A 19,979-nucleotide genomic window follows, 5' to 3' on the forward strand; every position below is an offset into this window, starting at 1 on the left:
TCTCCATGGGTTGCAGTCTTCCAGGATAAACCTGCTCCAATGTAGGCTCTCCATGGGCCATGGTTCCTTCAGGATATAACCACTTGCTCCAGCGTGGGCTCCTCCATGGCTGCAGTGTGAATACCTGCTCCAGCCTGGTCTCTGCAGGGGTTCCCTGCTCAGGCACTTGGAGCTTTTTCTCCCCTCCTCCTTCTCTCCCCATGGGGCTCACACAGCTGTTTCTCACACTTTCCTCCATCACTCCCCACTGCCAGGTAGCATTTTGTGTTTGTTTCTGGGAGGAATTTCAATAAGTCATAAGCATTATTTCTAAAGTTTTTATCTTTTTGCACATGACACTTGCAGAACACTATGTAACCCAGAAAACACATCAGGACTTACTCCAATGGAGTTTCCCTCAGGAAAGAGGGAAAGTGCTAGGGATAACTACAGCTGCCCAGAAACAAGATTCACCTGTTTACTGACAATGCATAATAACAAATTAGGACTCAAAGAAATACTCAGGACAAAGATTCATGCAATGGCTTCCTGACATTACCTTTGTGAGAAAGAAGAAAGGGTGGGATCGCATTACCCTTTCACTTATGGACTTGTAGAAATAAATTAGTACATAAGTCATCTTAAAACAGGATTTATAAAGAACAATTAGCTTTTCCCTCATCACCCTTTCTCATTATCTTGCTGTACAAAGTATTTCAATACATTACAGAAAACTGGACTAACTTTTACCTATATAAAATAGGCTATGAAACACCCTGATTAACACAGGAGTAATCTGCTTACACACAGAAACATTTAAATCAAAGAACCAGAGGGCATAAAGTATATAGCCAGCTAATTAGTAGGAAACATTTTCTTTCTCTTCCTGTGATTTTGTGCTAGCCCCAGCACTCCAGAAAAGGTTGAGACATATGCCGCACGCCTCGAGTGCCTCTGCTGATGGAGAACTTGGCAGGCTGGAGGTGGCTTTGACCTACTCACCCAGAGAAACGCTGCCTGCAGCAGCCCCAGGCAAGTGGGTTGCCACTCCTCCTCTCCTCTCCTCTCCTCTCCTCTCCTCTCCTCTCCTCTCCTCTCTCCTCTCTCCTCTCTCCTCTCTCCTCTCTCCTCTCTCCTCTCTCCTCTCTCCTCTCTCCTCTCTCCTCTCTCCTCTCGTGCTGCTCCTGGAAGAAGGGGAGGGCAACTGCCACAGGGAGAGGAAACAAGGCACCATGATAACTTGTCTCCCCTCAGCTCCTCTCATGGAGTTGATGAGGATGACACAGAGAAGAAGCCAAGGGGAACCCCAGCACTGTGCTCTTCTCACATTGGTTAATGTCCTCCAGCCCCATAAATCATCTGCACCAGATAGTTGTGTTACAATTTTGAGTAAGCAGTGTTTTGGTCAGCTGTAGTGTCTGGCTTTTGTGTGCATACATGGGAGACAATTCGTAGGAGGAAATGGGACTAAATTCATCCTTTGATACAGATGCAATAGAACTGTTTGCAACACTCGATTTTATTGGTACTATGTTGCTTTAAATGAGGCACCCACCCAGCTTCCTCCCAGGCGCTGGTGTTAGGCACAGAAGGAAACAAACACAGATGAGATCTCCCCACATTGGTAGCGCTAAGAGAAGAGGGCTGGAAGCCAGAGATTCAGCCTGACAGAGACAGGCATCTGAGTAAAACAGCAGTGCATAAGTATTCCACTTGGATGCTCCAAGCAACTGTTTTTTTAAAACACACCCGTGTATCATACATACATCAGGCTTCTACAGGAGAAGGTCTATGCAGATGAGAAGATAAACGTTTCTTGCTAGTTTTCCTTAATGACAGTTCTGATTTCAAGATGACAGCATAAGAATTACAGTTTCCCAGACCACTTGCTGTTCAGGGCACATCCCACACTCACTCCATCTGCAGATGCTTTTTAATGTCAGTACATGGATCAACGACAGGACATGGTCCCCAGGGAACAGCCTGGCACCCTAATAGAAAAAAGAAAGGCTTGGGCAGCAAAGTATGCAATGAGCCACACTGATGCAGGACAGATTCTTCATTTCAAAGAGAAAAATCTGCATTCTTCAGAAAACAGTGTTCAAAAATTTAATCTTCATTCAGTTCAATGGAGCAGCTTTATAATTTACAGTACCAGATAAAGCTAGATGTAATGTGAAATATCTGAAGCAGTTCTTCCCCTGTATTAAAATGCACCTTGGGCAACAGAGCCTTAACTTCTCTTTACATATGTTTCTAGTAGATAAGTAAACAATTTGGACGTGAAATGAAAATTTTCAAGATAGTTACAGTTGGAAAAGCATCAGCACTTATTAGATTTCAGCTGTGGTGCCCCACAGATAAGTTTTTGGGGCAGTTTGGCATAGTTGAAAGGGAGTAGCTTCGGAAGAATAAAAAGCTGTTTTGTGTACAAATTGTTGGATTAGAGATAGCAAGAAAAAAGACATCATTTTTACATAGAAATTCTGAAACTGGCCTTCGTGGCAATATCAAATCAGATGACAGAGCATGTGGCTGGATGAGCTGAGCATCTCCAAGCTCAGAGAGAGGGGAAGGAGAAACAGAACAGGCAAGGCTGGGAAGCTTAAAGATTCCTGTGCAGAGAAGCAATCCCCTCAACACACTGAGTTGCATCAACATTCCGCTTCCTTATGACCACAGACTTCTTCGGCTTTGAGGACAAAAATCTTTAGTCACATACACACTGAACTTTGCATTTGATGGTGTCTGCTTGGCTCCATGAGGCTTTGCTTGCAGCAGTGAGCTGCAGGTGAGGGCTGAAGTCATCCTGACACCACCACAGCGCCAGCTTAACACTAGATCACAGACCAGAAAATTAGCCCAGTGAAGCTCAGCACAGCCACAAGCTGAGCAGTTTCTTTTCAAAGTGTCCCTGCCATGCAGGCTTATACGGACTAAGCCATTCTCTGCAGTGAGCTCCCTCTCTGCTCAGATCCCTATCACTGGGCTTAGGGAATGTGTGCTATGGACAAGAGTGTAGTGTGTCCTCAGAGGGACCTTCACTCAACCAAATCACAATGGAGAAGCAGGGAATCTTAGATATCTTTTTGCTGTACTTGGACATTAGCAGGCAAACAAACAGAAACCCAAGAAAGAACAAATCCCCATTCTAAAGTGTCTATTTAAGTAGAGAGAGCTGCAGTGAAGGAAACAGCATGTCGCTGTAAAGATCGCAGTATTTCATGGTGTAACATGTCAGGAGAACAGCCCATATTGGCTTGTCCTAGCAGGTCTGGTTTAAACAAGCCAGACTGCCCTGCCACAGCTGTCAGCATGGCCACAGGCCACCAACCTGTCACTGTACGTCAAGTTTCCAAGGTCCTTCGCCAAACAACACACCCAAAACTTGGACCATCCAGATCAGACCTACGAGGCTGGCAAGGCTCATGCTGGCTGATGAGTTAGGTGCTTCACGCCAGCAAAGGCAAAAGAGCTTTCCCACAAAGAAGCTCCACCTCATCTTTTGTAAGTGTTGTCAGTAACACCTTGCAGCAGTTGTCAATAAGAAAGGACTCCAAACGTTGTCCACCACACAACCTCATCTTCAGCTGCTTATAACTCTGCCAAACGTTATCCATCTAAAGCAACATTTCCCCCATCCTGCAGCTGTCTCAAACTGAATACAGGAGTTTTTAGTTGTTCTAGAGAATAACAAATACATTTTCTTGCCTGAACTACAAATATTCTCATTACCTTCTCACTGAGAGTGTTTTCAACAAGAATATCTTCCTGCAAGGACTTAAAATTTGATGGCCTGGTACTGTGAATGCAGTCAGTGGCAGCTTTTTACCAATGGCCAGACAAGTACCTACCGCACCTGTTTGCGTGATGCACACATTACCCAGAGCTGCAGGAACAAGCCTGTCCCTTTTCTGGTTTGGTGCCTGCAGCAGTGTAAGCCAGGAGCCCACACTGCCCCTTTGCTGTGCTGCCAGCCAGTTTCCCATCACCAAACATCCCTGGAAAAACACCATCAGAAACTGCCTCATCCTTCTTCAGGACCAGGTCCAGAGGGAGAACAGCCACACCTACTGGTGATGGCTGGCACAGGTCTCCATTGTGCACTGCATTGCTCCAGTACCACTAGGCATCCCAGCCATGCCCACAGGGCATGAGGGGAATGTTCCTGGCATTTCTGATTGTTTCTTACACAGTGACAGAGAATTATACCAAAAGCTTTCTATAAAACCATGTAAGATTAAAAAGTGAAACCCCAGAAGATGGGAAATATTGAACTAACGTTGACTGAAAAACTTCAAAATTCCATCTTTTGTTACCTAACTATAGACATTCTTCTTCATGATTTCTGCCTCATTTACTGCACTCTTTTACTATAGTCTTTTGCATTTGCATTTAATATATTTAAGTATGGTTGAAAAATTTTGGGATATAGGATTCTACTAACAAAGCAATTTTGTTCAGCATGCGCATTGTTTATCATATAAAATACACTTGTATAATCATAAGGGAAAATAGTACAGCGGTGACTCCATGTCCCTGTTGCACCCTGTACAAGACACTTATCTCTCATTCCAACAGACAATCAAAGATAATCTGTTTGATTTTTAAGTCACTTCCCACGCTCTTTCTGAACCCTAAGAGGAATAAAAACATTCAAAACCAAAACATTAAAATATTTTAATCAGAAACTGTAATTTTATTTGTCTTCAAATTGCAGGGAAGAATTCTTAAGTGGCTTATTACAGTTTCTTTAATAGTTCTCCAATGACTTATTACTATATTATTTTAAGTGGACAGCTAACTTGCTATCCACCTAAGATTGCTGAAGTTATTCATCATGTATTTTGACTCGTTGGCCAACCTGACACTGACTGACAGTCTCTAGCAAAATTTAGTACAGCTGAAAAACCTGAACTAACTTTTAAACAGCTTTGTCTGTGATATTGACATAATAAAACAGGGTTTTACATATGTCACGCTCTTGCTGTAGCAACCTGGTCTCCTCCCCTCTGACTACTGATAGGGAGCCTCTAAGCTTGATATGGGCTCAGACATCTTGAGATTAATCTCTTGGGACCATTCCAGAGAAATCAAGATTAATTTGCAGTTCCTCAAAAATGAAGTAACTATTTCACGTAAGCTACTTTTCACATTCCATCAGGCTTGAGCTTCCTATTCATAACCTTTATGGAAATGACTGGGTTGGCACAGGGCCCCCACGACATTTATGAGAAAGTCATTTGCACAATGGAAAAGAAGATTAAGATGACTTTGGCTTCTCTCATATTTTTCTTGATTGTAAGAAGAAAACAGGTTATTTTTGTGAAAGCAAAAGTTGTATTTTGTTTTGTTTTGGTTTTCCCTCTGGATATTTACATCTCAGTGCCTCTAATTTTCAGTTCTCCTTATCTTTGTCAAGGCTGAGAGCAAGACAGTGAAGGCAAAGGACTGTAAGCACTGACATGTGTAGTTCCTGAAGTCAGAGTTAATTCCTAGCTAGCACAGGTGTAGAATTTTATAAGGACACCTGAATATTTGAAAAAGATTTCAACAGTTTTGATGGTACAGTCTACATCACTGTGCATGGCTCAAATGCTCTGAAAGCCTCTTTCCTACTGCTTAGACCCCTTTTTTGGGGAAGAAGGGGAAAACATGATGCTGGAACAAACATGATGCAAGAGAACAAGGCAGGCCAATTCACACCAGTTGCTACATTTGCCTGTGAGTTACAACCTAGTAAAACACTTAAAAACCTTGCCAATATACATAATATCTTTCTATAAAGGATATCAATAACAAATTGTTTCTGTATTCCAAATATATATAACTGCAGAGGGCATGTACACCATAGTGGAGTAGCCCATGAGAGTGCCAAAATGGGGAAAAAAAATTGAAATTCTTCTGTACCTTAAAGGTGTCTATCCTTTGCTAAGACTTACCATGTCTGATCTTCAGCAGGACACCACTCTGCTGAGCAGATGTGAAGCCAGAGGCTGGAGAGGACACGGCAAACCATGCTGAAAACATGCTCAGAAGAAATCTGAGCAGTGAAAAGACACTTTCAAAGGCTGTGGCCTCTGAGGAGCTTCTAGCTAAGATCAGATACAACACTTCACATTTGACCATTACCCAGATCAGGAGAGGAAGGCACATGCTCTGTTTCTTCAGAGAATCCTCCAGCATGAAGGAAAATCTCAGCATTGTCTGCTTTGTACTGCACACCCAGGGCTGAGCTCCAAGGGTGTGCAAACAGTTCAGGCCACAAAACACCTACCTATAAGTTGTTCAGTTAAACACACTTGGGTCTCTGTAGAAGCAACACTTAGCACTTCATACCACTGATTTCCAAGCGATGTATGGAAAACTTCACCTAATAGACAAACTAAAAGGAAATGCCAAAGTTGTGAGGCAGTGGGCAGAGGTCTGGGGTGATGGCACTCGAGACACCTGGATTCACTCCCAGCATTGCCACAAGTTTGCCAGCAAAGCACTTCAGTTATCTGGCCTTGGCTTCCCCAATCATAAAATAAAACTAATTGTATGTGCTTTCTGCTGCTTCAGAATAATTCAGTGTTGTTATTATTCATTACAATTCTTGCTGAAATAGGACACAGTTCATCCTACATGTGACCAAGCAGTAAGGAATCTGGTTTGACACAACCTTTCATCGCATGGTAGACCCCAAAAGCATGAAGATCCATGGATTTGCCTTCTAATTATATGGTCCAGGAATATGGATCTCAGTACTGTCTGGCAGAATCACACTAAACCAAATTTATACAATCCAGCTTCCCCTGAAGATAGCACAATTCATAGTAGTCGTTCATTGTTTAATTGTTCTACTGCATTACAATACGCAATAGTACTGTTACTATAGCTAGCAAAGCAATAGCAAGGCAAGACTAGTAAAGAGAAGTAGCATCCTTTGATTTACCTGTTCAGAAACATGGCTGTAAGCCCTGACGTGTGAGCTGCTCTGGCTATTCGCTGCAGGAAAGCAGAGTTAGAAACCTCCTGGCTGCTGTCTGCACTCTCCTGGACCACAAAGGCCCAAGCTTTCAGGTAGGAGAAGACATCTAGCATTAAAGAAATAAGCTACTAAAGTAATACTTAGGATCTATTGGGCTGAGGTACAGACTGCCATTAAATGCAGAAACAGCAGTGCAAGATTAGGCAAGTCTAATTACCCACCAGGGGACCTGGCTCACATGCCGAGGACATTAATGACACATCTCTCCCTGGGAGGGGAAGGGGAGGTGATCTTTAGTAGAAGCAAGTGGCAGCAAGTGCCATAGAAACATCCTGGCAGGACTCTTCTCCATTCCTCATTCCAGAGGAAGAAGAGAATAAACTTGTGTCTTCAAGCATTTTTTTCTTCTTTTCTTGTAGCTACCTAATGTTTTTCTTTTAAAATAGCTTTTTTTTTTTTTTTCCCCCAAACCCTTTGATCTACAGCATACACTAACATCTTTTCCTGCTTATTCTGTCCAAAACATTTAGAACCGAAAAGCCTTTGTTACTTATGGTGTAGTGAATGGCTCTTACTATATTTTAGCACGCTTGATTTTTCTTACAAAAAAGCATTGGGCTTTTGTTGGTTTTAGTTTGTTGGAGGGTTTTGTTCTGTTTTGTGTTTTGTTTTTTCTCTCTGTAGGACAGCATGCAAAATCACAGTGATTTTAAGTCTCAGTGGTGTACCACTGAATTCAGGGAGGGCTCTGCTCCTTCTCCATCTGAGAACCAAAGCAAAGCCTCAGCATCTGTGATAACACTTCTAGCAGAAGTGTCACTTGGACATAACGGGTGTGGGAAGTTTCTCCACTCCTTCGTATGTAGGTAGAACAATGCGTTTCGCACACTCGCTCACTCAAAACAAGTCCTGCTCCACATTTCTGGAGGTACTTCTGCACTCTGACTGTCACTTCCACCTACTCAGCATTGCACCAGGACCTCCATGCCATTTAGCAATATGGAAAGATGGCTGGTCTTGAACCCCAGCCAGAATCAATGTGCTGTAAACATAATTTTCCTTGAAATAGACCAAGTTTGCATGTGCAGATCCGATGGCAGAATGTGGGAACAAATTCAACGCTAACAGAATTTATAACGCTCCTCTTTTAAAATTGTGGTGGTGCAGCCTGAAAGCCTAAAGGAAAAAACACTTAGCAGATGTAACTGTAAAGAACCTCATGGACCCAAGAAAAGAAGCTCAAAATTGAGCTTTTGAGACCACTTCTAACTATTTGTCCATACTGCTGTGCCATATAACTGATTCACATTTCCCAGTGTTTTTGCCACACTAATTTAGTGTCTTGATACAGGTGAAGCTGTAAAGATAATATAAGAAACCTTGTGCACTGTCAGAGAGAGGGAAAAAAAAAAACTTAGCAACTGTATCTGATACTCACTCCTCTGGCTGAAATGAAAAAGATGACTATTTGGAATGACACAGTTTTAATTTTGAATTCTGATTTTGCTCATTGAAAGAAAATTCATCATTTGAAAGCTAATCATTTTCTAGATAATACTGTATCACCTTCAGCAGAAAGAGGAAAGAAAGAGAGAGGGAAGGATAATAACATTTGGGCTGCAAAGCTTTCCCAAAATCATAAACTCATTACTGCAAACTAAAATCTAAAGTCAACCAAAAACTAGGACATACTGGGCTTGCGGGTTACAGATCCAAAGCTGTGGAGTAAAACTAATCAGTTCTTGGATAGGATTTTTTTTTTCCTGCAGTACTATCTAGTTGGTCAAATCAAGCTTTTCTAAGAAAAGAAGATTAGAGGCAGTTGTTTAAAATATTTGGGGACGAGGGGAGAGAGATGGATTTAAGCTTTATTACTGACCAGGATATACAAAACAGACTGTAATGAAAAAGCAGTATTGAGATTGTATTTGCAGTCTGAATGGAAAATGTGAAGTGAAGGCAGGGCCATATGGAGGAGCTTATAGTTAGAGCAAGAACTGATGCTGAGGCAAATGTCCTCTGAATAAGTGAAATTAAGCATTATTGGGAACTTGCAGGAATTAAATATATATATATATATATATATATATATATATATATATATATGTTACACCTGAATACGACAAATAGGCTATTAAGCAAGAAAGGAAATTGGGAAAAAAAAAATAATTTTATTTATAAGGATTGTTACTCCTGCAATGATCACTGTACTCTGCATGGATTGTTAATTGAGGTTAAGGTTAAGTATCAGTCATTTTGCATGAACAAAATATGTGATGAAAAATTCTTATCTTTTAGCAAGATTTCATCAGTTTAATTGTTTTGAAGATTTCATCCTGTATGTTACCAAAGCCTGAAGTGATGCACATGTGCTACATTAATGCATTTGAAGCCTTGGTGAACCACAGCAGGATGTCCTATTTATCTGCCCACCTGGAGCTCACTGCAGCACTATGGACCTATTTTGCACAGGGGCATATTAGGATACACCTTGCATAAGTTAAGAGAAAATAATAAAATATTACAGTACAGATATCAATGCCGTGGCTTGCTTTCCATTTGATTTTCCTAGAATCCGCTTGACTTTTCACCAAGATAGCTACGTGAAATTTACCATAGTTAACCACATATCTCCCAAGATGTGAAATGCAGGACTAAGATATCTTTATGATGTATTTTTAAAATGATTTTATCTCCCTCAGTAGTGTCTAAACCATCCTAGCTCTGGTCCAAGCCAGCTAAATCTAGCCTTGCTTGCTTAGTTTTCATTTTCTGATCTCAGAACCTTTGTTGTTCTCCATTAACCTTTACCGACAAGTGGTCCAGAATAGAAGCAACTCAAGCTCGGTGTTTTGTGAATGCAACCCTGAGCGGCTGGCCACCTGCTGCATAATCATCAAGCCACGGAATTACAGACAACTTGAAGACTATAATGCACCTTTACAGCTCATCTATTTCATGCTAAGGCAGATCTTTAAGACGTAAGTATATTGCAACAACAGAGACACAAACCATTGATTTTCTGAAAACTGACGGTCTCCTCTATAGTTTCTTCAAATCCTGAGCAGCAGTCTACACAGTCCCAGCAATAACGACATTCTGGCCACAGCACGGCCACCCAGCAGACACCCTTATTGAGGCATCAAAAGCTGACATGTAACGGGTCATCATAATGCTGGCGAGCTCCATGCACTCAATGACCACCACTTAGTCTCGGGAGTGAGCTCAAGAAATGCTCTGGACAGTGGACTGGTGTAAAACAAGAGATAAGGATGCACAGGACCTGGTTTTGTCAGATCCTGCCTGTCATTAGGAAGGGTACTAAGTAGGTAGGTCAGTTAGGGGAAGTACAAAGGTTTCGTCATTCTCAATATATTATGTCCAACAGCTCATCAGGCTATTTAAACCAGTGCAGCTCCCTTGAGTTCAACAAAAGGATGCCCATTTACATGAACTGAGCACCGGCTTCATGATTTTTTAATATTCACCGACAGAGCAGCCCGGTAGGGCAAATGACTTCCACAGTATAAAAGCCTGGAAATACCATGGTATGGAACCCAAAGTAATCCATCCCTCTGCATCATCAAGCCTAGATGGCAGAACACAAAGAAATCACCAATGAGATTTTTATTTTAATGATTTATGGTGAAACCACGTAAACCATTATGCAGTCAAGTGTTTTCCCTGAGCTCCCTGTATGCATTGAGGCCACTCAGCTCCACCAACCTTTCAGTGCACAAGTGTAGATTTGCTAGGGTGTCCTTCTCAGGTTCCATCAATACATTTTTCCTGGGCCTTTTATAGGATATTTTTAACCCGATTAACCACTTAAAGCATGCAAACCAAACTGTGCACTGTCTCACACTTGTATAGTACTGTCAAATTCAATGAGGAGAGAGACACACAAAAATGGATGTTAAGACATTTTGGTAGCAATCCTTTAGAAATATTTGTAGCAAAATAGTTTTCTGTCAAGTGTATGATGAGGAAATTTAGGCAAATTATATTATAGTAAAATGATAAACCACTGAGCATTCAAGATCTGGTGAACAAAATATAATAACGCCTGGTCATCTAATGATAGAAAATGCAGTCCTACCTCCTACACTACGGGGCAGAATAACTTGTAGACACCCAGTAAGAAATACCTTTGAAAAATAACATACTAAATGATGTTCAAATATGATAGAGACTTTCCAAATACAATTTTTGCCATGTCACACTGACAAAGCTCAAATATGTGTTTATATCACTCTCTTCACAAACAAAATCTTGAAAATGGTTGACAAAAAGTAGCACATTTGCAGTGAAATTAATTAGGTTTTTGTCTTTATAATTCTCATAGTGTGGGAATGGTAATATCACAGAAAAAAAAAAAAAACCTCACCACTCTAGTCCTGCTTCGGGAAATACAGACATACATTTGGAAATCTATATTGAAAATTTCAACTTATTAGAAAATAGTAATTTTCAGGTTAGGTTGTCTTATGTATGTCTGTTTTAAATCTATATTTCTCAATTGGATAAAAATATTATGGGGCTAATCCTGCATCTCCAAAAACACTAATCACTAAACTATTGGGTATTTTGTTTAAGGAATACATTGGCGCAGGGTATGAATGTGTACTTAAATATCCCATTTAACTACAGAAACGCACAAATTACTGGAAGTTACTTCTGGTAAGAACTGAAGTGTATCTATTTCATCACCTAAAGCAATTTCTATGAAACCTAAAAATTACTCACTTGCTCATTTTCAGGATTCGTTAATTTTAGGGATTAATACCAAAATTCATCCAAGTATAACTTCCTACAAGTATTTGTTGAAAACTGCCACATTCTCTTTTTAATTAACTCCAGTGATATGTTAATAACTTCTGCACTTTATCAACTATTGGTTAGTTCTAATCCAGAGCACAGCTTGAATGACTACCATTTATAATTTCTTATGTCATATTGCTGAAATATGTTCCTGTAACCTAGTTAGAAGTGGCCTTAAAGATGTACAGTAAGAAATGAGAAAGCTCTGTGTCCACTATTAACAAATACATGGCGTTGCTGCTGAGATTTCCATGCTTCGGAGGCTGTCTCTGCAACTTAGTGCTTGCTCGTCTTAATTGATATTATTCCTTCTGTTATTTGAGTTCATTTATTTTATACAAGTGGTAAAAGTAGAAAAGATAAGAAGGTTGGGTTGGCTCAGTGTAACACCTAGAAATTCCTTGGTATTAAATAAAAGTATTAGCATCATGAACTTTAAATATACCTTTATATAATATATTCTGATGGGTTATGTGTAGATAAACATGGCATTTCCTTGGACAGCTCTATCAGTTCATATATCAAGGGAAAAGCTTTCTAACAGAAACATGAAATACTCAGTAAGACACTAAAATTTAATTATTGTGTTACCTGAGACTGAAAATGATCTCTCTACAAGCATTATTTTTATCCTAATTAATTAATTTTACTCATCATCCCTCATTTTCTTGTTTAGAAGGCTAAAAAAGCAGTCATTAGCTAGCTACTGAGAAACAGTGAGAATTCCTATTGCTTGTATGTCCTTTCTCAGCTAATTAAATATCAACAAGAGAATCCATTCATTTGTATTATAAGCCACATAAATGGTGAAAAAAAAAAAAAAAAAAATCCAAAAGCTCCCTAACAGTGGAAAATGCAATTAAACTACCAGTGTATTAATCCAGGTTCAATCTGCTACACCACTGTATATCAGCGCTTTCTTTTCCTTAATTAACTGAAACATGAAGAAGAAAATCTGATGGCTTACGACCATTTTCTTCACTGTTAGAAATGCTTTGGGATGATTTTATTTTGTTATCACAAAGAATGTCAGAGGAGTTCTTCCCATTACTTCTGTTCATGACCTCTAAGAGTGACAGATTCCATGGAGAAACTTCCTGCTGTTAAGGGATGTGAAGGATTAATATTTTATAACTTTATGGGCAGGATAACTATAGTAATAGGAATACATTTAATATTTTATGCTTTCATAACCACGTAACACATGAGGAGCATTTACTCTCTGGCAGCATCTCTTTGAATGTGTGTGTGGTTGTTGTGATTGAAAGCTGAACAGTTTGTCATACTTACTGTTTATATTGTGGTGGAAGTAACAGCATCTAACCAGTGTTAGGGTACCATCGCTGCAGGCACTGAAAGAGTGAATCTGAACTAGGGCTATGCACAGAGCTGGCAGCAGAGAGTCTACCAACCACGCAGAGCAATTTTAAGGAAAAGCAATGTGGGCAATTGCTTGGGAGCCTTGCTAGACCAAACAGAAGCAGCAAAGCAAATTATACAGTGGGGAGGTTGACAGAGGGAGGAGTGCACACCCTAAATCTCTGCCTGGGTCCCTGCAATGCTGATGCCAGCAGCGAAGCCGAGGTTTCATGATGCACAGAGATAAGCATTGAGACTTCGTTCAAGCAAATATGTTTCCCTTTAAGCTCTGGTGTGTTCCTTTTTCCTTCAGAGGTTGCTCCCATTAAAGCCAAGTTAAGGCTGTCTAGTAGCAGCAATGTTGCTCATGTATTTCCAAACCATTCTGTTGTAGCATGTGGCTAAGTTTACATGGTTTACTTTCTTCTACAAGTTTCATTGGCCCTGAATTTACTGGTCCGTGAAAGCACAAAGCTTTGTGTTTCATGTGCTCTGTGTGTGTGTGCAGACTTTCCCCTTGGCTACAAACTGGGCACAGTTACACTATTCAGCTGCATCTCACGATAAAAAAGTGAGCATACACTGAGTACGGACAGTTATAACATAATTCTAGATTTTCAGCTGCAAGGTCCTAAATGCCTTCAGCTTTTCTTTCCTCCCCTCCCCTTCCTTTGCTCAGCACTTTGATGGACTATGTCCCTTAATTTATTTAAATGTTTCAGTCTTCAGGTCCCTTGCTCTCCAAGCATATGAGGAGCCTTCCACTTGATGTTTAAAGGAGCACTCAAGAGAGAAAAGCTGAGTGGAGTTAACGCTTGCCAGATCAAAAAGCATCAATCTTTTACTTCGCACAGAAACATGCCTTTAGGAATGCATCTCCCTGGGTGGCATAAACAGCTTTTCTTTGGGGTTTGTTTTTTTTTTTCCAGCTTCATGTTCAGTGTTTGTTAAGCAAAAGAAGGATACGTCGGGAAACAGAAATGTGGCAGATTCTGCCTGCATCGTTTCCACAGTTTTTCCTAGCCCCTAACTCTTTTGATACTTTGTATTCACTGTCTCACTTGACTGACACAAGAAACCCACTGTAGGGAGAGAGGCTTCCTGTGAACTGAGCCCCGTTTCCATGGTGCGGAGTTTTCTCCTTAAAAATAAATTCCTGTTTTCCGGGGCTACACCTTACGTACAGCATTTGCGGAGCTCCCCCCACCTCAGGGTTAGGGGCCAAGGGCAAAGGAGGGCAACCATGACCCCCATCCCAAAAGGTTACCGACTGCTGGCTACAGCTCCTCGCTCTCCGATCCAGTACACCTCATCACTTCTCGGCATGCACTTTAAGATCAGCGAACCATCCTTGAGCCTCCCCCCCTGCCGCGGCGTGGCGGGGAGAGCGGTGTTTGACTGGATTTGGGCGCACTTTACACCCGCTGAGCGCAGCGCTTCAGCAATGACACCTCCTCGCCCGCGGTCAGCCCCGAGCGGCTTCCGGGCTGCTCGCCCCGGTCTCGTCCCCATACCCGTCCCCGCTCCTCTGGGATTTCCGCGACCAACTTCCCCGCGTCCCGCCGCCGCGCACCGGGGCAAACTTTCGGGAGCGGCACCCGCGGAGCCCCGCAGAGCACAGCAGCGAAGCAAATCGGGAGAGCTGTGCCCCGCTCCCCGGGCAAACGCCTCGCTGAGGAAAGCCACGGGCTGGAGGGCAGCAGCCCGGCGGGGGCGCACGCAGCCCCAGCCCCTTCGCGGCGGCTCCCTGCGGGCTGCGCCGCCGCGCCTGGCGGGAGGTACGTGGGTCCCGCTGCTCCGGCACAAGCAAGTCCCCGCACAGCGCCCGGGGCAGGAAGGAGGGGAAGAGCCCAGGAGCGAGAAGTCCCCTTCGCCGCTCCTGGCGGTGGGAGTCGGCGGTGCCCGCAGCACGGGGCGCGGAGGGTCCGCGGGCAGCACTCACCGATACGCAGCACTTGCTGGCCGCTCCGTGGCAGGCCGGCCGAGGCGCAGAGCAGCACGAAGAGAAACCCCCCGCCGCCGCCCGGAGCCGAGCGCCGGGGCCACCGCGGGCCGAGGGCGCTCGCCATCCTCCGTGCCCGTCTCAGTTCATACCGGGCTCCGCGGGTGCGGGGCGCGGGCGGCTACCCCCGGCGAGGCCGGCTGCGCGCCGCCGCTCCGCGCCGCCCGCCCATGGCGCGGGGGCTCCGCGCCCGCCGCCCGCGCTCCCGCCGCTGCCGCGCCGCGCTGGGCTGCGCTGCGCCGCCGCCCCGCTGCCCTCGCCCCCCGCTGCCGCCAGGAGGGGAGGGAGGGGGCGGCTCCTCCCGCGGGGCGGCCCCGGGCGGGGCGAGGCGGGTCCGAGGCCTGAGCGGGACGGGTAGAGTGGCGGGGCACCACGAACACGGGTACATGCACACGCACAAAAATCTGTCCTGGTGCTCCCCGGCCCGCGTTGAGCAGGGGAGAGGCAGGGCAGGTACAGGTGCAGGGGCAGACACAGGGACTAAGGCAGGACAGGGGTAGGGACAAGGGCAAGGAGAAGGACAGGTGCAGAGATGCTCCCTGTCCCCGGTCCCGCCAGCCCACTTGTCCCGCGTTGTGCCATGTGCTGTTCCGGTCCCCCACGGATCTCTCCCCGCAAGGCTGGAAACCCCTCCTTAGCCTGGGGATTCCTCCCCCCACCCCCGTGCCTGTCAGCCCCACAATTCCTGCTTTTTTTTTTTCCTCCTGGTTGTATGGGAATTCGAAACGTGGGCAAGAGACGAAGACGGGACAGGAGGCACATGTGTGTGCACAGCTCCCTTTTGGGGGGCCAGACATGGGATGAGGCGATGGTGAACAATATATGGAGGCTGAGGGACACCCGTGGGGACAAGGTGGAGGGAAGGCTGCACTTTCTGCAGTGTGTTTACTACTCCGGACTTCTGCAATCAAGTGAGGGACAGAAGACACATCCCCACAGGAGCCTCAGCACGGGGACTGCAGGGCTACTCACCTGTGATCAGGAATTAACAAAGTTCAAGTCATGAAAACTCAAGGACAGTTTTGAACAGTTGGACACAGTGATCGTAACATTCCCTGTCCTTGACTTGGGATTGCTTTTCCCCCATGACTCAAATTATTTTTAAAATCTCAGTTTTAAAGGTTCAGCAAAACTCAGAATGCTTCACTATAAAGTAAACATATGGGTCCTGAGCAGATCTGAAAAAAGAAATAAAACATAATAGGAGAATGACTTCCACCTAGCAACAGAACTAAAATTGCATAGCTGGGATCCAAAATTGAAATGATTTAAATTTGTTTATTTTGTATTCCTCTCCAGTCTAACTATTGTTCCAGAAATTAACTCCTTGGAGCAGTCGCAGCACATGCTGAAGAGCAATGGAAATGCAAGTGTCTACATTATATCCCCCAGCAGTCTCAAATGTTTCCTGAAAAGCCTGCCTCTGCTGTTTACAGAGCAATTTAAGCTATTCAGGAGTTCCACTACCAAGATTCCCAGCCAGGATGCTACGTGGTGCCCCACTTTACATTTCTTACATCACATTTTACATGGAACTTGGAGAATTTTTGCCAGTGATGTTTATTTTTCATTTGTTTACCTGAGAGCCATCCTTTCCATAGGAACAGACCTAAATCCACCTTGCAGGCACCTAAATCCACCTTGCAGGGAAGTGACATTTCCCGTTAGCTTTCATGCCTCATCTCCTGCTGCCCTGCCAGCACGTAGCTTGGCCTGCGCCTCTTCTGGGGCCACCACCATCCCACAGCTCGGAGCGATGGCCGCAGATGTCGGCATCGCTGCTCCAGCCCCGCACCTGCTTTCACAGCTCAGCACAAGTAGCTGCCCCCAGCTCTTGCCCTAACAGAGGGTGAGAGGCAGGCTAAGCCTGCACCCTTGCCTGTCTCACGCATGTCACACCAGGTAAAGGTGACAATTACGTTAAATTACTTGTGTGGTTAATAACTACAGCCTCCGCTCCCATGCAGGAGGCAGAAAAGGGATCTATCAGGCCACTCTGGACTGGACTGAATGGCTCAGTAATTTTGATGCAATTTTATAATCTGCCATTGCCTTTTGAATTGCTGTACAAGAGAGAAGACATGCATCTCCTAATCTGGGAAAATCTCGGCCACTGAACAACGGCTAATAACAGCTGCCCTTCAGGAACACATTCACCCACTGTACAAAACCCTGTTTCTGACTGGACTGGCAAGTTTTATTTTCACAGTCACACTGACATGGCAAATAACAGTGATATAAAGCAAGTACCAGTTTCCAAAGGGAAGTCATATTAGTTCCACTTGACTGAGAAATGGTACTATTTTGAAGGAAAAAAAGGAAAATATTTCATCAGGAAAATGCAGCTACTGGTATTTTCTGAACCACTTGTCCTCAGCCTAAATGGGTTCCTGCAAAAGCCAAAGACACCTCAGTGTTCATTCCAGTGAAACAAGAAGTTGACTTGTACTGTATGCTTTTGAAAATACCACTGTTTTTAGACTTCCCTTTCTCTGAGGTATGAGGACTGAACAGAATGGGAAAACTAAGAGTTTAATAAAGACTGTAAGAGGGTGGCAGAGGTCAGTGGGCACTTGCTACTGGTAGTAAAAACCTGGACATCTCAAACTGTGCTAACCCCTTATGGCAGGAGTCACTCAAAGGAAACTTGGAAGAGGTACTATCTCCTGCTTCAGGATGTAGTTAAGTGTTACCGAGGTCATATTTCACAGTCTCATACATAAAGAGCGATGTCTTTTAAAAAAAACTACAAATGGATATGGAAAAATTCAAATGGGCTCTAATGCTGAGAGATTGGCCAAACTTTAAAATGACAAATAATCCATTTGGTATTGCGGGTGATCTTTTTTCTCAGTTTTTCTGGTTTTACTTGTGTATATGATCTCTGTGTATTGGTTGGAGTGGATATGTAGTGGAAGGTGTGTTTTCACAATTTTTCCCAAGAAAACTGAGGGAGAGGGTCTTAAACCACCCACTTTGAGATTTAAAACATTGCATTTTCTCAAAACAGTTATGAAAAATTATCTTAGAATTAGAAAGGGGACATTTTCAAACGCAAAAGAACAGCAAAATATTTTAAAGTGACTGAAATTTCCCCGGAAGTGTTCTCCGTGTTTCTAATTTTACAGTAAGCTCTAAACCATACAGGTCTTTTGTTGTGTGCAATGTAGTAAATCACCCAGTAAGCTCTATTCTGCAAAAACATGGCATGCTTTACAGGCAATGTTGTTTTATTTCTGACTGATATTTTAAAATGGTAAGTGTCAATACAGTTAATCTTGCTGGTCTCCAGTTACCTATATTCTCACATTTTCAATCTCCTTTTGGACTTCGTTCAGAAAGAGTAGGGGAAAAGTTCAGGTTTCTTCCCAGTCTTTTTTCTTCCAGTTAAGCAGGTTTGAATGCCCAGTGCCTTAACATGTGAGCTGTTGCTCAGCTCATAAGGGCTGCTGCATCTGCTTACTCATTTATTATGTTGCCAATATTTGGATGAATGTATTAGTAAGGTATGTTGAAATACCTTGAGAATGAAAGGTACTGTGGGCAATCAAAGTCTGTTCTCACCACATTAATATTACAAAGGGTAACAGACTCCTTTACACATGAATTTGAAGTCTTTATTCTTGTTTTACAACATCAAATTCCAGTTAGATATACTGTGTAATTATTATGCAATTTGCATAATAATTAGGCTAATAGCTAAAACCTTGTCTGCTACCAGGGCCTAATGACTGAGTCTGGGGATGTAAACCACCTCCCTCACATTTTGCATCCATTTCAGAATTCTGAGTTTGGATGTGGTCAAAATATCAGAAGAACTAGTGTATGCAAACAAGTAGAAAGATCTGGAAATTTTCTCAATTTCTTGGTCAAGTTCTGAGTAACTTTACCTGCGTTAAGTTGTCCTCAGGACTTTAAGCAGACCTTGTCCAGTCTCAGTTACTTTCTTACTGAGTTGAGACGACAGGTTGCAGTTAGGCTTCATTTAGGAAGGCTGAGTTTTCCACCTTTGTCTCCCAATAGCCTTCTACCATCACGCAGTACAAGATTCAACAATAGATTGTAGAATATTGCAGTAGTAAAAGCTCGAAATGGAAACATAATAAATCAGACTCCCGCAGGTCTTTCATAACCTACATACAACACCTGATAACGCAGAAATTGATAGCATAATCTAAAAATAAGCACTCCAAATCGGCCTTCTGCTCTTCTAACAAATAGTTGAGATCTTCAAAAAAATCTTTCACTCTGAATGTACCTTAGAAAAAAGCTAAAAGAAACTGAAAAGTAAAAGAAGAGATTAAAACATCCCTTTCTTGTCCTTTTCTCTTTTCACTTGCTCAAATATTTTCTTTCAAGACCATTTGGAAAATAAATATTGCTCCAAAGGAGGTGATAAAAACTGAAAGCCCAAGTGATTTGTCGCTCTCTTGATCTCCTCAGCCCCAGCACTTGTTGTGGCTTCTTTGGTTGCAGGCTTGGGTTTGGCTGCTCCATCAGTATTCAGATTTCCCCTGCACATCCTGCCTCCTCACACCTTCTGTGTCTGACTGTCATGTTGCCCCTCCACAGAGACCTTGTCTCTGTCATCTCAGTGAATCTGTCCCATGTGCTCAGAAATTTCTGCTACTGCTGAGATGGGCTCTGTTCACCCGTTGAACTTTTTAAAGATGGTGCAGTACCTCAGATCCCCCTTCTCATTCACACTCTTCCTCTCAGAAAAACTGAATGGCTGAGTATCCAGCCAGCTTCCACTCCTATCATTTGTCCACTGACCTCTTCCACTATTACTCACCCACCTCCTTGCTGTTAACTCTCCCCATGTAGCCCCTGCAAAATTAATCT

General features: G+C 43.2%; 1 protein-coding gene across 9 annotated transcripts in view; it reads right to left on the reverse strand.

Annotated features, from left to right (window-relative positions):
* Positions 1 to 15,356, reverse strand: part of GRIK1 (glutamate ionotropic receptor kainate type subunit 1) — a 173,893-nt gene extending 158,537 nt beyond the window's left edge. For 2 of the 9 annotated variants that reach the window (XR_010473273.1, XM_065066122.1), the window contains exon 1: positions 15,075 to 15,354. Coding sequence is in view for 6 of the 9 variants with exons in the window: in XM_065066122.1 (XP_064922194.1) it covers positions 15,075 to 15,201 (127 nt within the window). In the remaining 3 variants the exon portion in view is untranslated. Of the gene's footprint in view, positions 1 to 15,074 lie in introns of all 9 variants that reach the window. The other 7 variants (XM_065066149.1, XM_065066130.1, XR_010473271.1 and 4 more) reach the window with 6 other exon arrangements.
* Between the last annotated feature and the right edge of the window lie 4,623 nt (positions 15,357 to 19,979).

The sequence above is a fragment of the Columba livia genome, chromosome 1 (assembly GCF_036013475.1).
Source record: "Columba livia isolate bColLiv1 breed racing homer chromosome 1, bColLiv1.pat.W.v2, whole genome shotgun sequence".
NCBI classification, from domain to species: domain Eukaryota; kingdom Metazoa; phylum Chordata; class Aves; order Columbiformes; family Columbidae; genus Columba; species Columba livia.